Source organism: Lipotes vexillifer, unplaced genomic scaffold, assembly GCF_000442215.2.
Source record: "Lipotes vexillifer unplaced genomic scaffold, Lipotes_vexillifer_v1.1 scaffold648, whole genome shotgun sequence".
NCBI classification, from domain to species: Eukaryota; Metazoa; Chordata; class Mammalia; order Artiodactyla; family Lipotidae; genus Lipotes; species Lipotes vexillifer.
Genome location: NW_006797096.1, coordinates 1,892,298 through 1,910,440, shown reverse-complemented (window position 1 = coordinate 1,910,440; position 18,143 = coordinate 1,892,298). Strand labels below are relative to the sequence as shown.

Below are 18,143 nucleotides of genomic sequence, written 5' to 3'. Positions count from 1 at the left end.
TGCCCACGGCGCCTGCCCACCGGGAGCCTGTGCTCCACAACGGGAGAGGCCACAACAGTGAGAGGCCCGTGTACCGCAAAAAAACGAAAAAAAAAAAAAAAAAAAAAAGAATTTTCAGAAGCCAAGTAAAAAGGTTAAATAACATTAAGAACTTTGGTGTTTTCTAATTCAGAAAGACAAATGCACCCCAATGTTCACTGCAGCATTATTTACAATCACCAAGGTATGGAAGCAACCTAAGTATCCATCAATAGGTGAATGGATAAAGAAGATGTGAGATATAGATACACACACACACACACACACACACACACACACACACATACACACACACATGGAATATTACTCAGCCATAAAAAAGAATGAAATACTGCCATTTGCAACAACATGGTTGAAACTAGAGTGAAATGGTTGAAACATGTTTAGTGAAATAAGGCAGACAGAGAAAGACAAATACTGTATGTTATCACTCATATGTGGAATCTAAAAAGAAAACAAATGAATGAATATAACAAAACAGAAGCAGGGCTTCCCTGGTGGCGCAGTGGTTGAGAGTCCGCCTGCCGATGCAGGGGACATGGGTTCGTGCCCCGGTCTGGGAGGATTCCACGTGCTGTGGAGCAGCTGGGCCCGTGGGCCATGGCCGCTGAGCCTGCGCGTCCGGGGCCTGTGCTCTGCGGCGGGAGAGGCCACAGCAGTGAGAGCCCCGCGTACTGCAAAAAACAAAACAAAACAAAAACAAAAATAAAACAGAAACAAACTTGCAGATGTAGAGAACAAAGCAGTGGTTACCAGTTGGAAGAATGAAGTCGTGGGGAGGGGCAGGATAGGGGTAGGGGACTAGAAGATACAAACTAAATATGTATAAAATAAATAAGCAACAAGGATATATTGTACAGTACAGGGAAATACGGCCATTATTTTGTGATAACATTTTAAAAATAAATTTTATTTATTTATTTAGGCTGTGTTGGGTCTTCGTTTCTGCGTGAGGTTTTTCTCTAGTTGTGGCGAGCGGGGGCCACCCCTCGCTGCAATGTGCGGGCTCCTCACTGCAGTGGCCTCTCTTGTTGCGGAGCATGGCCTCTAGGTGTGCGGGCTTCAGTAGTTGTGGCACGTGGGCTCAGTAGTTGTGGCTCGCGGGCTCTAGAGTGCAGGCTCAGCAGTTGTGGCGCACGGACCTAGCCACTCTGTAGCATGTGGGATCTTCCCAGACTAGGGCTCGAACTCGTGTCCCCTGCATTGGCAGGCAGACCCCCAGCCACTGTGCCATCAGGGAAGTCCCTTTATGATAACTTTAAATAGAATATAACCTGGGACTTTGCTGGTGGTCCAGTGGTTAAGAATCTGCCTTCCAGGGGCTTCCCTGGTGGCGCAGTGGTTGAGAATCTGCCTGCCAATGCAGGGGACACGGGTTCGAGCCCTGGTCTGGGAAGATCCCACATGCCGCGGAGCAACTGGGCCCGTGAGCCACAACTACTGAGCCTGCGCGTCTGGAGCCTGTGCTCTGCAACAAGAGAGGCCGCGACAGTGAGAGTCCCGCGCACCGCGATGAAGAGTGGCCCCCACTTGCCACAACTAGAGAAAGCCCTCGCACAGAAACGAAGACCCAACACAGCCAAAAATAAATAAATAAATAAATTTATTTAAAAAAAAAAAAAAAGAATCTGCCTTCCAATGCAGGGGATGCAGATTCAACCCCTGGTCGGGGAACTAAGATCCCACAAGCCGCAGGGCAACTAAGCCCTCATGCCACACCTACTGAGCCTTCGCGCCACAACTAGAGAGAAGCCTGTGTGCTGCAACGAAGAGCCTGCATGCTGCAACAAAAGATCCCGCATGCTGCAGTGAAGATCCTGTGCGCTGCAACTAAGACCTGATGCAGCCAAAAATAAATAAATAAAATTAAAAAAATTTTTAAAGTGCTATAGACATAATTAGAAAAACAGTAGAGTATAACCTATAAAACTATCAAATCACTATGTTGTACACCTGAAACTAAGGTAATATTGTAAAATCAACTATACTTCAATTTAAAAAATTCACATAAAAGTGAAAAAAAAGGAACTTTGGTGTTTTATGACATTTTGAGAATCAGTTGCCTAGAAAGGAAAGAAAAACAAAACCAAAACAAGCAACAGATTTGTCTTTGAGAAATGAATTTGCTGAGAACACATTAGGAAGCTCTCTGCTTTTTCTAGGCCGAAAAGAGGTAACAACAAAATATTCTAAGCCCTCCATTTTTATTTCCCTGATTCAATAAATATCCAGTAAATACCAATTGTATGTCTGGTGTGCTGTAATGGAGAGCTGAAGACAGTAAATCATGGTACTTAGATGATTTGCATTGTCCAGTGAGGAACGTAGTAAGGACAAGCACAATACCATTGTGAATGTGCAGATGTAGAGGTTTGTACTGGATGCCATTAGAATATGGAGGAGGGAGTGACCAAATCCACCGTTGGGAAAGAAGGGATTCCCAAAGAATTCTGAGCAGGAGATATTTGAGGTGGGTCTTGAAGGAAGAGAGGAGGTTGGTTTGATGGAGAAATAGAGCCAAGAAACAGCACGTGGAAAAGCCTGAAATGTGATGATAGCTGCCAGATTCTAAGAGCAGGAAGCAGCTTGGTGTGTCTAGTGTAGAGTGTGTGTGTATCTGTGTCTGTGTATGTAGGGTGAAGGGTGACAGAGACGAGGTGGGGATTGAGAAGGACCTAGGAGGCTATGCTAAAGAGTTTGGTCTTAATCTGTGTTCCATTTTCTGTGTAGTAATTTACTTTAAAATACTTTAGAAATTTAGTATAAACTATGTGGTGTATTTAAACATAAATTAACTTTTATCTGTACCCTAGATATAGTCAACTTGTATAGTAAATTTGCATTTGAAGAATCCAGATCATGAATTTGCACTTCAAAACTGGTTCCCTAAACATTTCAGGGATTCCCTGGTGGCACAGTGGTTAAGAATCCACCTGCCAATGCAGGAGACACGGGTTCGAGCCCTTGTCCAGGAAGAACCCACATGCCATGGAGCAGCTAAGCCCGTGCACCACAATTATTGAGCCTGTGCTCTAGAACCCCCGAGCCACAAGTAATGAAGCCCGGGTGCCTAGAGCTCGTGCTCCTCTACAAGAGAAGCCACCGCAGTGAGAAGCCCGCGAACTGCAATGAAGAGTAGCCCCCGTTCACTGCAACTAGAGAAAGCCCGTGCACAGCAACGAAGATCCAATGCAGCCAAAAATAAACTTAAATAAATAAATAAATTTATATTAAAAAACATTTCAAATAATTTTCTAAAACTCCATCTTAAGGTTTTGTCAACTGGTATAGGGGATGATAGAAATAAGAGAACATGGTTGTCTAGAAAGATAACCTGGCCCTATGACCCTTATCTAAAGAAGGTGTAGGGATCCAGCAGGCAGTGCTGGGAGCACTATTGGTTCTGAGTGCCTTCCTCCCAGAGGATGCTGTCACTTGTCCAACTGCAAGGTTAGATGATTCTGCCATCAGAGTGTTGTGCCCACTCAAAGTGAACCTGCCATGTGAGATGCTTGACCTAACCCTTAACTGGTGGAGTCAGCCAATATTTATTAAAAGAATCTGTCGATTGTTGTATTTGTCAATTGCCCAATTGCTTTAGATCAGTTTGTGACAATCTGGTCAACTGTGGAGACCACTGGAGATTATCAAAGTAAGCCACCAGCAGACTGTTAGCATTTTAGAAAGATCACTTTCGGGGAAGGGAGGTGTGATGGGCTAGAAGGTGAGACCCCATAGGATTCTATTTTAACTAGGGCGATATATACCTCTTACAATGTGTTTTGTATAACTGCTTCTCTTCTTCCTCCTATAGATTTTTAAGCTACCTAGATTCTGGCAATACCACTTTGGGGTGGTGTATCAGGATAGGGTAGGGGTGGGCAGCCAGATAGGGGAATTTTAAAAAAGCTCTTTACATAGTCCTGATATGTTCATGCTTGCTTCTTGGTCCAGGTGCTTAAGGGAGTGGGGAGAAGAGCCTCAGGGCAGGAGAGGGGACAGGGTTTTGTTGTTGCTGTTCTTTTGTTTGTATGTACATTGTATCTCCTCAATGTTTATACATTGTGAGCAACTTGAGAATAGGATGTTGAAATATTAAGCCCCTAAACTTTGATTCATCTAGTCTTTAGTTAAAAATATAAATAAACTATTGTCACAATGGTGTTTGACAGGCCTGAGGAGGAAAAAATCAAGTACTTTGCATTTTCAATATACTGATTTGGATAAGCCCTGGAGAACATTTATATGCCAGCAATTTCTTAAGCACAAGGAACTAAGATACTGAACAAGTGGAAAAAGGTCTTGCTTGTATTGGTACAGGCTCTGCTCTTGTAATATTTGCTAAAAAAGGAGGAAGTTCCTCCTTAGTTATACATTTAATGTTAATTACATTGGGCTTGTTCAAAGTTAAGACAAAGTTCCTTGCATCTTCTCCCTGGAATGTAATTGTCTACTGGTTACATTTAGTCAATAAATTATATTTGTTGTAGGATATGAAATTTATTCAGTTAAATTGTAAATGAACTGTGTTCATCAATTTCATCACTATATAAATTGTGTAGCCTGTTCTGACATACAGAAAAATCTCAGAGTCCTGTGTCTGTTTGTTTTTCCTTGCTAGCCATGTATCAGTGTCTAACTTTAAAAATATTAAACCATGACTCATATAATGTACAGTGAGCAAGGTCAAAGATATAGTCAATGAGGGAGCCGAGATGAAAACGCAAGTTCAAAGGAAGATATGAGAAACTGATACAGAAGAAAAGAATGCCAGAATAAGATTACACAGACCAAAACAAAACAAAACAAAAACAACAAACAAACAAACAAAAACAAACCAAAAAACAAACCAAAAAACCAAAACCAAAAATCAAAACAAAACTGGTGAATGTCCTACAGGGCAAAAAAACTCCTGAAAGCTTTGGGGTTATCTTTTCCACTTTACAGAAACCATTTGCTGTTTGTCAATGTTCTACAAGTTAACACCTGTATTAGTTTCCTATTGCTGCTGTAACAAATCACCACATACTTGGTGGCTTAAAATAATACAGACTTATTATCTTACAGTTTTGGAGGTCATATGTCCAAAAGGGGTCACACTGGGCTAAAATCAAAGTGTCAGCAGTGCTGTGTTCCTTCTGGAGACGCTAGGGGCGAACCCATTTCATGGCCTTTTCCAGCTTCTAGAGACTGCCTACCTCAAGACATATCTTTTCAGAGGATGAACCCTACTAAATAGTAGATACATAAAGTTCCATTTCCCTAGAGCAGTACTGTCCAATATAACTTTCTGGGATGACGAATATGGTCTCCTCTATGCTGTTCAATATTGTACCCACCATCCACTCATGGCTTTTGAGTACTTGAAAGGTGGGTAGGGTAACTAGAGAACTGATTTTTTTATTTAATTAATTAAAATTAAAATCTAAATAAGCCACATGTGGCTTACGGCCACCATATTGGACAGGGCATCCCTAGAGCATCAAATTACTCATTAATGGGTTTATTAGTTCTGGAGTATGACTTTGAACCCTCCCACAGTATTTTTTCCCCATATTTCCAAGTTTTGGAAAAATTTTCAACACGTGCAAGTAACATAAATAGTGACTCCAACAGATTAAAATTCAATAACAATGTAGCCTGATTTCTCTGTTAAGGAACTAGTTTCTTTATTTTTACCTTCCTTAGATCTCCTGGCTCATGAGTTACACAGTATAGGTTTCACAACTATCGAAACTTTCTGTTTGAATAGAGCATAGCTGTTTGCTCTTCCTTAGTCAAACATGTGTTAAGTATCAGTTTGAGATAGACCCTGTGGTAAAGGATGAGTAAAATACATTCCCTGACACCATATTGTCTAGCGGACCCATTGTCTAGAAAGGGAGAATACACGTGTAGACAAATAGTTGGTGGGAGAGAAAGAAGAACCAGGTACAATAGGGCATAAAGGAGGAAAGGTCACATCCACCCCAAACTGTATCTGTTAGCCCCAGCAGGAAGCTTTATTGGCATGGTGGGTTGAATAGTGTCACCCCAAATTCATGTCTACCTGGAACCTCAGAATGTGACTTTGTTTGGAAATAGGGTCTTTGCAAATGTAATTAGTTAAGATTAGAGGTCATACTGGATTAGGGTTGTCCCAAATCCAATGATTGCTGTTTTAATAAGAGAAAGAGAGAGAGAGCTGGACACAGACACACAGGGAAGAAGCCCATATGATGATGGAGAAAGAGATTGGAGTGATGCAGCCACGAGCCAAGAAGACCAGGAGCCTCCAGAATAGGCAAGGAGGGATTCTTCCCTAGAACCCATGGCCTTGCCAACACCTTGATTTCAGACTTCTAGCTTCCAGAACTGTGAGGAAATAAATAATTAAGCCCTTCAGTTTGTGGTCATTTGCTACAACAGTCCTAGGAAAGTAATACCTTTTTTTTTTTTTTTTTTTTTTTGGCTGCGCCGTGCGACTTGTGGGATCTTAGTTCCCTGATCAGGGATTGAACCCGATCAGTGAAAACGCCTGATCAGGGAAAGTGCCGAGTCCTAACCACTGGATCGCCAGGGAATTTCTTTTCTTTCTTTTTTTTTTTAAGGAGAGTAATACAATTGGAAAGATACTCTGTAGCTCACAGAACTGAGTGCTGAGCTGAAGAGGCCAGGCTTCAGATGTGTAGGAACAGGGGTACCTCTGAGGATCTCAGCTGCAGAGCTCATGTACTCTCCATGCCTGGCCCGGCCATCCAGGCAATCTGCTCCAGTGGCCTTTTAACCTTGTGTACCTCACTCAAGAGTCTGACTCTCATCAGAGAAACTCTGATCTGGCTTATTCTGTGCCTCTCCCACAGCCCTCCTGGAACACATTGAGTGGAGGACAGGTAACTTCTCAAAGGAAAAGACCCCAGTCAGATAAAAATGATAGATGACCACTATGCCAATGTTAGCACCATCCTTTTTGGAAGAAGAAACTGTCCTGTTGGATGCTACTCATTTAGCCAGGGAGGGTGGGTGGTTACAGATGTTGAGAAAGATTATCCTGGCAGCTCCGTGCAGAACGGTTTGGAGCAAGAGTAGCTAGACAGCTGGTGACGTCAGCCAGAGTGAAGTTAAGGGAGCATGGGGGCGTCTCCTGCTGCCATGTCTGTGCCAAGGAAAGAATCCTCTCGTTTTGCAATCTGTGGTTTCTTAACATTGACTCATTCAATGTTGTGTAGGGAGGCTGAGAGATGCCTTTATTTTCTATCGCCAATTATTTCCGCCTATTTTTTTTACTTCTTTTTGGTATCTTGAAAGTCAGAAAGCTTACTTTTTGCTACTTGTCTACCCAGTTATATGAGACGATCAAGTGTTTTTACTGTTCCAGGGTGGAGCTCAGAGCAGATTGTTTTTCCTTTACGTGAGAGAAAACCCACCCAGAGAAGCCAGGCTCCGAAGGCAAGTGTACAATGCCACCTGTGCACCCAAGACCCAAGGGGGAAGAACATAGAGCCCAGATGAGTGTCAAGGGTTACAATTTCTCACTATTATGGGTACCAAGGTACTGCTGACATGGAAAAGGGGGTGGAATTGTCTAGACAGAGAAAGGGAGAGCAGCATCTCACTCAGTGGGTCCAGCAGGGGTAACAGGCAGGAACCACCTGCTTGTCCTGCTGCCTTAGACTCCCCCTGACATGCTGGCACTTGGCCTTTGTGTCCCATCCATCCGTGGGGTCAGTCGGGAGTAGCTCTAATCTTGACAACAGTGACTGGGCATTCTGGGACCAGCTATACCTGAAGGAAAGAAAAAGGTAAAAAATAGCTAATAAAAGTGGTTATACTCTGCGCTTGTGTAAGAATTGGCTGGATGGGATGGTGTTAAGAGAATCTTTACACTGTATAACTTTTCATATTTTTTTAACTGTGTGAATGTTACTTATTTAAAAAATTTAGTAAGTTTTATTCTTTAACAAGGCTTATAGAGCCCAAAGAACTGGTTTTTAGTATGTGGCTTCAAATATGTCTTTTTAAAAAAAGTATTTTATTCATATCCATGCCACCCAGATTTTAGTGCATCAACTAACATGAATAATTTTTATTCAGACCCCTCTGTTCTTAGTGCTTTATAGTTCTCAACCGTGACAAACGTTAAATAAATACCCAGTATCCATCCTTAGCCCTAACACACCAAATTAAAATAAAAATTATATTCACCATCATTTAAAATGATACAAATGATAAAACACACAAATTTCTCACATTCATATTAGATTACACAGTTAAGGATTTTTTGTTTTTAAGCTTTTTTTTTCTTTTTTTTGCAGTACGCGGGCCTCTCACTGTTGTGGCCTCTCCTGTTGCGGAGCACAGGCTCTGGACGCGCAGGCTCAGCGGCCATGGCTCACGGGCCTACCCGCTCTGCGGCATGTGGGATCTTCCTGGACCTGGGCACTAACTCGTGCCCCCTGCATCGGCAGGTGGACTCTCAACCACTGCACCACCAGGAAAGCCCAAGGATTTTTTTTTAAAGAGCCAAAACATTTTTTCTTTATTACTTTCGACTTATTTTACCTTGGCTACTCCCACTAAGTTCCCCAGCTCTTCGGCTCATGTGTGCAAAAATCTTGTGTAATTTTTTTGTCCTGCCTGTGACCCTTCTGCTTCTGTCTCCTTTCTCTTTGTGCTCCTGCCCCACTTCCTCCCTTGGACTCCTGTGGCCTAGTGAGGCCTCCAGTCAGCCTGTGGACAGCTGTGTCCCAGTCACTTCAGTCAGACATACTCATGGCCTTCAGCAGCCCTCAGCCTTCTCCAGACTGACTACATGCCCAGTCTTTGCCTTCCTCCCCAGTCACCCAGAGCTCCCAGCTCAGCCTCACCTCCTCTGTGCATTCATTTCGGGAGTCACTGCAGATGAAGGCTTGGTGAGCCTGATAGTGTGGATTCTGGCTGACAGGGTGTCATTTTTCCCTCTCACTTTCTGGTCAAATAAGGCCTAATTCATATGCTGGTCTCTAAAATGCAGATTAGTAGAATTTGATGGATCCTGCATGTTTGTTTTTTTTAATGATATGTATTTTTTTAAGTTTTTTATTTATTAAAAAAAATTGTTCTGGCTGCATTGGATCTTTGTTGCTGCCCACGGGCTTTCTCTAGTTGCGGCGAGCGGGCTACTCTTGGTTGCGGTGCACGGGCTTCTCATTGCGGTGGCTTCTCTTGTTGCGGAGCACAGGCTCTAGGCGAACAGGCTTCAGTAGTTGTGGTACGTGAACTTCAGTAGTTGTGGCTCATGGGCTCTAGAGCACAGGCTCAGTAGCTGTGGCACATGGGCTTAGTTGCTCCGTGACACTTGGGATCTTCTTGGACCAGGGCTCAAACCCGTGTCCCCTGCACTGGCAGGCAGATTCTTAACCACTGTGCCACCAGGGAAGTCCCAATCCTGCATGTTTTAACTACAACATGAAGGTGATTACAATTTAGAATTCTTTTGCTCCATGTTACCCACTTCAGTACGTGGGAAAATGAGCAATTATATATTTCTGAAACTGATACCAGATTGTATATTTTTCATAAACAAATTAAAAAAAATAAAATGTTCTGTGATCATGTTATGAAAACGTTTTTACATTGCTTTTTCCCTCCAAATTCCAAAACAATGTTAACCAGTTGAATAGCTGACCTACCATGAGGAAAATACTCCTTTGCTGTCAGATGCAATACACAGACCCATAGCTACTCCACAGTAAAAACAAAACAATACAAATTGCAGGTAAAGGATGACAGTTAAAGACTCAGAATGCAATTTCTGTTTGCATTTTGTTTTAATTGCACAGCACAGAGAAGATTCTGACACATAGAAATAGTTGTAAGTGGTAAAGTGGCAAGAGGTTTTTTTTGGGGGGGTTTGTTTCATTTCATTTTGTTTTTTTATATTTGTCTTGCAATTTGAAGATGGTCTTTATTTTAAAGTCAGTACAAAAACTCAACAACCTGTTCATTCATTAGTGGTCTCCGATTTGTTAAAATACGGCATTTAGCACATCTGAGTGTGTGTGTGTGTGTGTGTGGCTGTCCTTTATTGAGTACTAGAGTCAGGCATAATACTATGCACTTTATATACCTTGTTTTATGTAGGAATTAGAGTGGACTCGCCATCACATCCATACCTGGGTGTATGTTGTTAAATTACTATTTTATAATAATTTAAAACAAAATTTTAAATGTTGCCTATTTTGATTTTTGTGGTTGGTATTGTGAGAGGAGAAACAAAAGTCTCATTTATTTAGTCTGATTTAGCAAAACTATCAATGCAAGTTCTCATTGGACAAAGCACAATGGAATTAAACATGCATATGTTAGCCCACAACTTGTGGGTTGTTTTAGACATTTAATTGGAAAATTAGCATTTGATGAAAAAACTTTGTTTTCTTTGAATCTATAATGTTGTTCTCTTTTGCTTTCAGTTTTTCTAATGTTGCCCATTAAGTGTGCAGAAAAACAGAAGTTTGATTTTCTAACAACGAAAATACTTGTTCCTTTTTATCAGCATATATTTCCCAGGTAGTTTTGGTGGCCACTCTCCAAAGTCCTCAGTGCTTTGTATTTTGTGCTAAGCAGCAGTACAAAATTGTAGCAGTTGAACTCAACGAATACAAATAGACAACTCTTCCAAATAGCACTGGTTAATTATAAGTGCAGTAATCAATAGATTTTAATTTGATGTTTTGCACTCAAGTTGTAAGTGACTCTTGAAAGAATCAGGGAGTAGGATCTTTAAAATATCTTAATCCACAGCATTTCCATTTAAATTTTTATTTTAAAATAAAAAGAAAAACTGCATGTTGGGTAAAACACCCTGACTTTCCTTTTTCAGCATCCAAAGCCATTCACATTTAGTATTGAAGGATTGAAATGTTGGATAAGATTTGAAAAGGAAGCTTGATTTACACACTTGTGCAATCCTAAGATTCCACAGAGCGCAGCTTGAAAGCCACTGGACTAGCTGATCTTGTCATTTTGAGTAATAATCTTTCAGCTTATTGATCTTACCTTTTAGGAAATGACAGTAGTGTTATGCTATAGGGATAGACCAGGGTTTAAATGTCTTAGGATCGTTTCTTGGGATCTAAGAAAGAAAGCAAATTAAATACTTAATATCGTAATACCATTGCCATATTTCACCAGGAAAATGATATCAAATATGTAGGTTTTGAAAATTTTTTCTGATGGGAGGCGGCAGGATTTTCCTGGGGAATGGGACCGTACCATTCCTTTCAAGTGACAACTCTGAAAACACAGTGGGTCAGTGTTGTCATCTCTGCTACCTGTAATGTTGCTAATTAAGAGCGCACTTGGATTCGTTACCTATCTTCTCTGCTTCTCAGATGTGAATCCCAAAGAGAATTATAAATCCTATGAAAACCTTTGGGGGGGGAGAACAGGAAGGGGAAAGTGGTTAGGCTGAGTGTTGCTTGGAGCCTTTAGACCCAGACTCCTTTGCAGTGATCCGAGAACAGCCCTGTCTACACATTTAGCCAAATGATTTGTGTGGTACACACAAATCTTCCTTGTGGTTCTTAACTCCTGTCTCTGCTGGGAATTCTCCCTCTTAGGTTTGGCCGAAAAGCAGAACAAGCAGAAGATACATTCCCCGCCTCCGCTGCTGTCATGTTTTTGCTTGCAGAGTTGACTTTTAGTTACAGAGGTGTTAAAAACATAAAAAACCTTCCCATAAATAATGAAAAGTTATGAAGATTCTGGAAAGCTTCTCCTGATATTTATTTCACAAAAATACAAAAAGATGACAACAAACACAAATAAAAACACAGCCCGACCCCCGGGCTATCTTTACAAGTTTTATTCTTACTGTTTGCTCTTAATCTGTATTGAAACGTAAATGGAGGGATAGTTTGCCCTCCTCAAAGGGATTTTCCTTATTCTCTACCTAACTGCTGCGTTGGGAGTTACTTGGCTATCTTTATTGAGAATCAGCCTGTTCCACCTGGGCTGGGCTGGATGCAGGACAAATCTGCCTCGTCTGAGGTAGATTCAGGTCAACTCTTCTGCTAAAGGTGATGGCAATTTTTAGTCTCTTCTAAAACCTGCTTCCTATTCTTCTCACTAGACCTGGGTTCCTGGGGTGCCCTTCTACTTTGGGACTCAGATCAATACTCATTCTCTAGCTACCCCAGCCTTCTTGGGTCTCACGCACTCCCTAGCTCCTTGAGTGAGGACACAACTTTCCTTTTTTCTCAAGGATCCCAGTTCTGGGACTTAAACTGCTCTTTATCGGCCCTGGCTGATGTTCCCTTTAACTTCTCCCTTGTTTGGGGCCATCGTGCAGCAACGAAGACCCAACACAGCCAAAAATAAATAAATAAATAAATAAATAAATAAATAAATAAACAAATATATATATATATATATATATATTTGTTTATTTATTTATTTATTTATTTATTTATTTATTTATTTTTGGCTGTGTTGGGTCTTCGTTGCTGCACGTGGGATTTCTCTCTAGTTGCAGCAAGCGGGGGCTACTATTCATTGCGGTGTGCGGGCTTATTGTGGTGGCTTCTCTTGTTGCGGAGCACAGGCTCTAGGCATGTGGGCTTCAGTAGTTGTGGCTTGCGGACTCTCAGAGCACAGGTTCAGTAGTTGTGGCGCATGGGCTTAGTTGCTCCGTGGCATCTTCCTGGACCAGGGATCGAACCTGTGTCCCCTGCATTGGCAGGTAGCTTCTTAACCGCTGTGCCACTAGGAAAGTCTCATCCTCGTTGGTTCTTGATAGCTATGATTAAGGCAATGTATCACTATGGCTGTCAGAGATACATCTGTGCCCAGTCTCACTGGTTTCAAGGCCTAGTGTCATCAATCCAGGACTGTTAATCATCCTCATTGTGCAGTAAAGGATGAATTCAGGAGGCTCCGTTGTCCCAACTCTGCACATTCCTAAGAAAGGGTTAGCCCTTGACCAGCTCGTGGGAGATAACACCTCAGCCCTCAAAATATCCTGCCTTATGGAAGTGTTTTTGTTTACCTGAGGCCTTGGGCCATGTGATATCACTTGACCTCTGGAAGACCTGGACACTGAATGACTAAGGTCAGCAATGCAGGTGACCTCTGTCTATGTGACTGATCACTAATAAAACTCCTGGACACCAAGGCTCAGCTGAGCTTCCCTGGCTGGCAATACTTTGTGTATCTTCTCCCACATTGTTGCTGGGAAAAGGAGGTGCTATCTGTGTGACTCCACTGGAAGAAGACAACTGGAAGCCTCACCTGGTCTCTCCTGGACTTTGCCTTATGTGCCTTTGCCTTTGCTGATGTTAATCTGTATCCTTTCGCTGTAATATGCCATCACCATGAATATAACAGCTTTCTGAGTTCTGTGAGTCCATCATTGAAACATGGAAACTGAAGATAGCTTTGGGGACTTCTGACGCAATCATCATCATCATCAATGTATATTGACCATTTAATATATGTGACAAATGCTTCTCATGGTTCTTATTCAAACCTTATAACAATGCTGTAAAGAAACTAGAATTATTCTCTCCACAAACGTCTCTCCTCATTTTATAAAGAAACTAAATGATCAGAGAGGTTAAATAAATCATCAAAAGTAGGGCTGGGATTGCAACCCAGGTCCCTTTGACTCCAGGGCCATGTCTTAAACACAAAACTAAAAAAGTGTGTCATAACTCCTTTCCCTGACCTGATAAGGTGGCTACCTTTTTCCTTTTTCCCATTCAGCATCACTTATTCCCTCCCTGGTTCCACATTAAATATGTTTATTCCAGGATGCCTCCAGCTTTACCAGACTAAAGGAGTAACCTTCCAGAGACCAGGTAGGAGAATTCTTAGATGCAAAAATACACATTCACTGGGACTTCCCTGGTGGCGCAGTGGTTAAGACTCCGACCTGCCAATGCAGGCGGCCTGGGTTCGATTCCTGGTCAGGGAACTAGATCCCACATGCATGCCACAACTACTACATGTTATCGGGGTAGGTTCCAAAACCGTAAGGAAAAAGAATGCAGGCTTATAGGACCGTCAGGACATCTCCCCCTGCCTGGAGAAATGCAAGGCTGTGTATGCATAGGATATGGGGTTGGGGACTAGTGTTTGGGGTCAAACCATCCAAGAACAGCGCGGGTAAAGCAGGCTGGCCACAGCACAGGAAATGTTCACATGCCTTTCCTCTTTCATCTGGCAGGAAGGGCTTCCTTTACTGCACTAAACAGGTGGCACTTTGAATGCTGCCAGCTCTCAGAGTCTGTGTACCTAGAAATGCAAAGGAAGCAGGGAGGGAAAGTGAGACATGGGTGCTAGTGACGTAGAGGAGAGCAGGTGGAAGGAGGCTCTTTTAGGCTTTTCCTTTTTTTTTAGTTTTTTTTTAATTGAAGTATAAATTGATTTACAATGTTCTATTAGTTTCAGGTGTACAACATAGTGACTCGATATTTTTATAGATTATACTCCATTTAAAGTTATTACAAAATAGTGGCTATATTTCCCTGTACCGTACAATATATTCTTGTTGCTTATTTATTTTATACACAGTAGTTTGTGTCTCTTAATCTTAATGCCCCTTCCCCAGGCCCTCTCCCCATTGGTATGTTTTAAGTTTTCAAAGTGGGGAAGGTAAATGTCTTTAGAAACAGGACACTCTGCCAACTTTATAGAATAACAGGGCAGGACAAGTTCTGCAAAGCAGTATTTTTCTAATTTTTAAGGTTGTGGAACCCTTCGTGTCTCTGAATCCTAAAGATTTTTTAAAAAATGAAATCCTTGTTTGTAAGGAAGGTCCTAATTTGAAAGTGTTAATTAAGCATTTTCTATATACCTTTAAAGGAAATTTCATTTTTTTTCTTGTGGAATTTTAAATGACTACAGAAAATACATTTTCCAATAAATACATGTTTCTTTCTCCCATCACCAAAAAGGAAATTTTGTACAGAAATGATATTTCTTGTGGTATCTGTTTGAGCCAGGCTGCTCTGTTGGGCTCAGAGCAGAAACTATCACCAGCAACACTGTTCTGACCAAGAGTTAACCACCTAAGAAAGGGATAAGAGCAAAAATCAACAACTCTGATCAAGGTTACCAAAGTCACACTGGTTAAAAAAAAAAAACCAACTTTTGATATGATTATTCAAACTGCAGAAATTTTTATAACAAAAATGCTCCAGCCTTCTTACAAATATCCGCTTTTCATTGATGCTTAAAGTCAATTACCCGTGAAAAACAGGCTGCTAAATCTTAAGGGCTGTTTTTTCTGCTCTCAGCAGTTCTACTTGATTTAATGTGGAAAACTCTTTTTAAGCCTTTGGGAGAGGTATATTTTGAAAAACGTCATTAACAGTTACAGGTATTAGGTGGAGACCTTAACTGTAATATTTACATGGTGACTTGTATTTACACAGTATTTTTACGTGCATTATTTTACTTAATTCCAAAGGAAAAATACTGAATGTTTGACTCTGATTTCTGTTTAAGGAGTAGCTATGTGCTGGCTTTTACCTTATGATTATAAGAAGCTTGTTATAAGAGGAGGTTTGGGACTTTCCAATGCTCATGTTCTAGTACACAGACCTGACAGTCTCACCTTCTTACTTGTCAGAACAAATTCTTTTGACAAAAGTATTCAAAGGCCAAATACAAAGAGTGTTAGTATCTATATTTCTCAAAAAAATTTTTTTTCATAGTACAATATTGTGTGCCAGTGTGAAGCATTATATATCTCAACTAAAAAAACACATTGGAGTTCGACCAAATGTAAATGCTAATACAGGCTCAGATTTGCTCCAAGGTGCTTTAAAGAAACTGGTCTGTGTCAAGAGCCAGGCTACGACAATTTCAGGAGGCCTGCTGTGTGAATGAACTGTAGTTTCGAAAGATCTGAAGCAGTAGACCTGCACTGTGATAGGGGCTAGTTGCCAGGAAACTGCTGATTGGATAAGGACTGTCCGGGTTTCACCCTGATGATGTGAAGATAAAGTTGCTTGACCACACATTTCTATTTCTTTTATCTCTCTGCCACTGAGAACAACAACTGCAGCCTTTCAGTTACAAGTTTTTTTCCACCAGGGAGTCAATATCAGAAACTTATGAAGAAGGCCATTTTGGAGGACTACTTAGTCCCAGGCTACTTTGAATCCATTGAAACTGCCACAGGGCCTTTGCACTAACTGTTCTCTGCTTGGAACACACCATTACCAGCTTTACGCTTGCTCCCCCGCTTCATACAGGCCTCGGCTCAAATGTAAATACTCCAGAGAAAACTTCTCTAATAATCTAAAATAATCTATCACAAGCTAGCCCCCTACTCTTCTATTTTGCTTCACAGTATTTATCACCACCTGAAATTGTATGTTTCTTTATTTGTTTACTCTCTGGTTTCCCCAATAGAATGTAGGCTCCATATGGCAGAGATTGACTATCTCACTATTTTTTAGTTACCAGCAGTGCCTGGCACATGGAAAGGGCTGAATAAGTATGCTAGATGAATGAATGATTGCATGATAAATGATCAAAGCTGGGGCCACATCTCATACCCCTTTGACTGTAAGAAAAGATTAAGTTAGAAAAGTTTATTCTATTGACACAGAGGGATAACCCACAGTTAGGCAAGCGCTTATAATTTACAGTAATTGTTTGTCTTCCCTCTCTGGTATACCATAAACAACTAGAGAGAATGTGCCTTTGAGTCTAGTTCACCACTATACTCCTTGTACCTCAAACTATGCGAGAAGGAAAGTATCATTTAATTTGATTTGATTAAGATGTGAATTTGATTGAAGATGTGAAATTTGATTAAGAGATGAAAAGTGAGTAGGGGGTTAGCCAGGTGAGGAAAAGCAAGAAAATGGTTCCAAGCTGTGGGAAGAGCTGGTGGAGGCCTCTGTCCATGAGGAACAGACAGAAAGCAAATGTAACTAATGTGGAGAGACAAGGTGGTGTAGGGACCCCCATGTGGCTGGAGAAGTGGGTGGGGGCCAGCCATGCTGGACTTCGGAGGTTTATAGGTTTGGCAGGGCGATGTAAACGGGGTTATCTTTATCCTAAGATCAATGGGAACCTTTGCACCTGTGTACATGCTAGAGTGACATGATCATATTTGTCACACCACGTTGCAGTGGGTGTAAGGAGACCAGTTAGGAGGCTGCTTTGACCCAGGCTAGAGAGATGGTAGTTGGACTTAAGAGTCTCTAGAAAATAAGCTTCTTGAAGGTGAAGATCACTCTCTGTTTCATTCACTGCTGTATTCCCAGCACCCAGATCAATTCCTGGCACCTATTAGATACTCAGCAAATGTTTGTTTAATGAATGAATGACATAGTGGTTAGAAATGGAGGAAATAGACCGGTGGAAAAGATTGTTAGGGGCATGTGGTGAAGGACTAGCTACTGAGTGTAAGGGAGAGAACTGTCAGGCAAAGTTCAAGGTTTCTGGTTTGTGTTACCATGTGGATAAAGGAGTATTGGCATTTCCTGTGACAGGAAGTGGCAGAAGAATCTATGTTTTGTGCGTTTCTGGTTCTCTCTGTTAAACTAAGAGTCAGGACTTCCTCCTCTTTGTCTCTCTTGGGAGGCCCCACTCAAGGCTGGCTTCCAGCTGTCCTCTCCTCTGTTGGTGTACAGCCGAGGAGAGGGGGTCTGCAGGCCAGAACAGAGGAACGCTTGGCTCACGGAAGTCTTGTCAAGGATTTGAAGAAGCCTATATTCTCATTGATTCAAATAGATGTGAGGTCAGTGGAATGGCTAGGAATATTGTGGGTCAGGATGAGAATGAAAGAAAAATGGTCTTTCTCAACATGTTCTAAGTAGCCTTAATAACAAGAGGCTTAATATTAAGAAGTTAAAACTTCTGCCCTGCTCTTGCCTCCAAAACTTATTCCAGTGGCTATAAATAAAGATTATGAGGGGCTTCCCTAGTGGTGCAGTGGATGAGAGGCCGCCTGCTGATGCAGGGGACGCGGGTTCGTGCCCCGGTCCGCGAAGATCCCACATGCCGCGGAGCGGCTGGGCCTGTGAGCCATGGCCGCTGAGCCAGCGCGTCTGGAGCCTGTGCTCTGAGAGGCCACAGCAGTGAGAGGCCCGTGTACCGCAAAAAAAAAAAAAAAAAAAAAAAAA

At 41.7% G+C, this 18,143-nt stretch overlaps 1 protein-coding gene across 1 annotated transcript in view; it reads right to left on the bottom strand.

The window, feature by feature from the left end:
* Positions 1-11,077: 11,077 nt before the first annotated feature.
* Positions 11,078-18,143, bottom strand: part of LOC103073747 (aldehyde oxidase 2-like) — an 87,295-nt gene continuing 80,229 nt past the window's right edge. Inside the window, 1 exon segment of the mRNA XM_007469202.1 lies at positions 11,078-11,131. Within this exon segment, the coding sequence (XP_007469264.1) occupies positions 11,078-11,131 (54 nt within the window).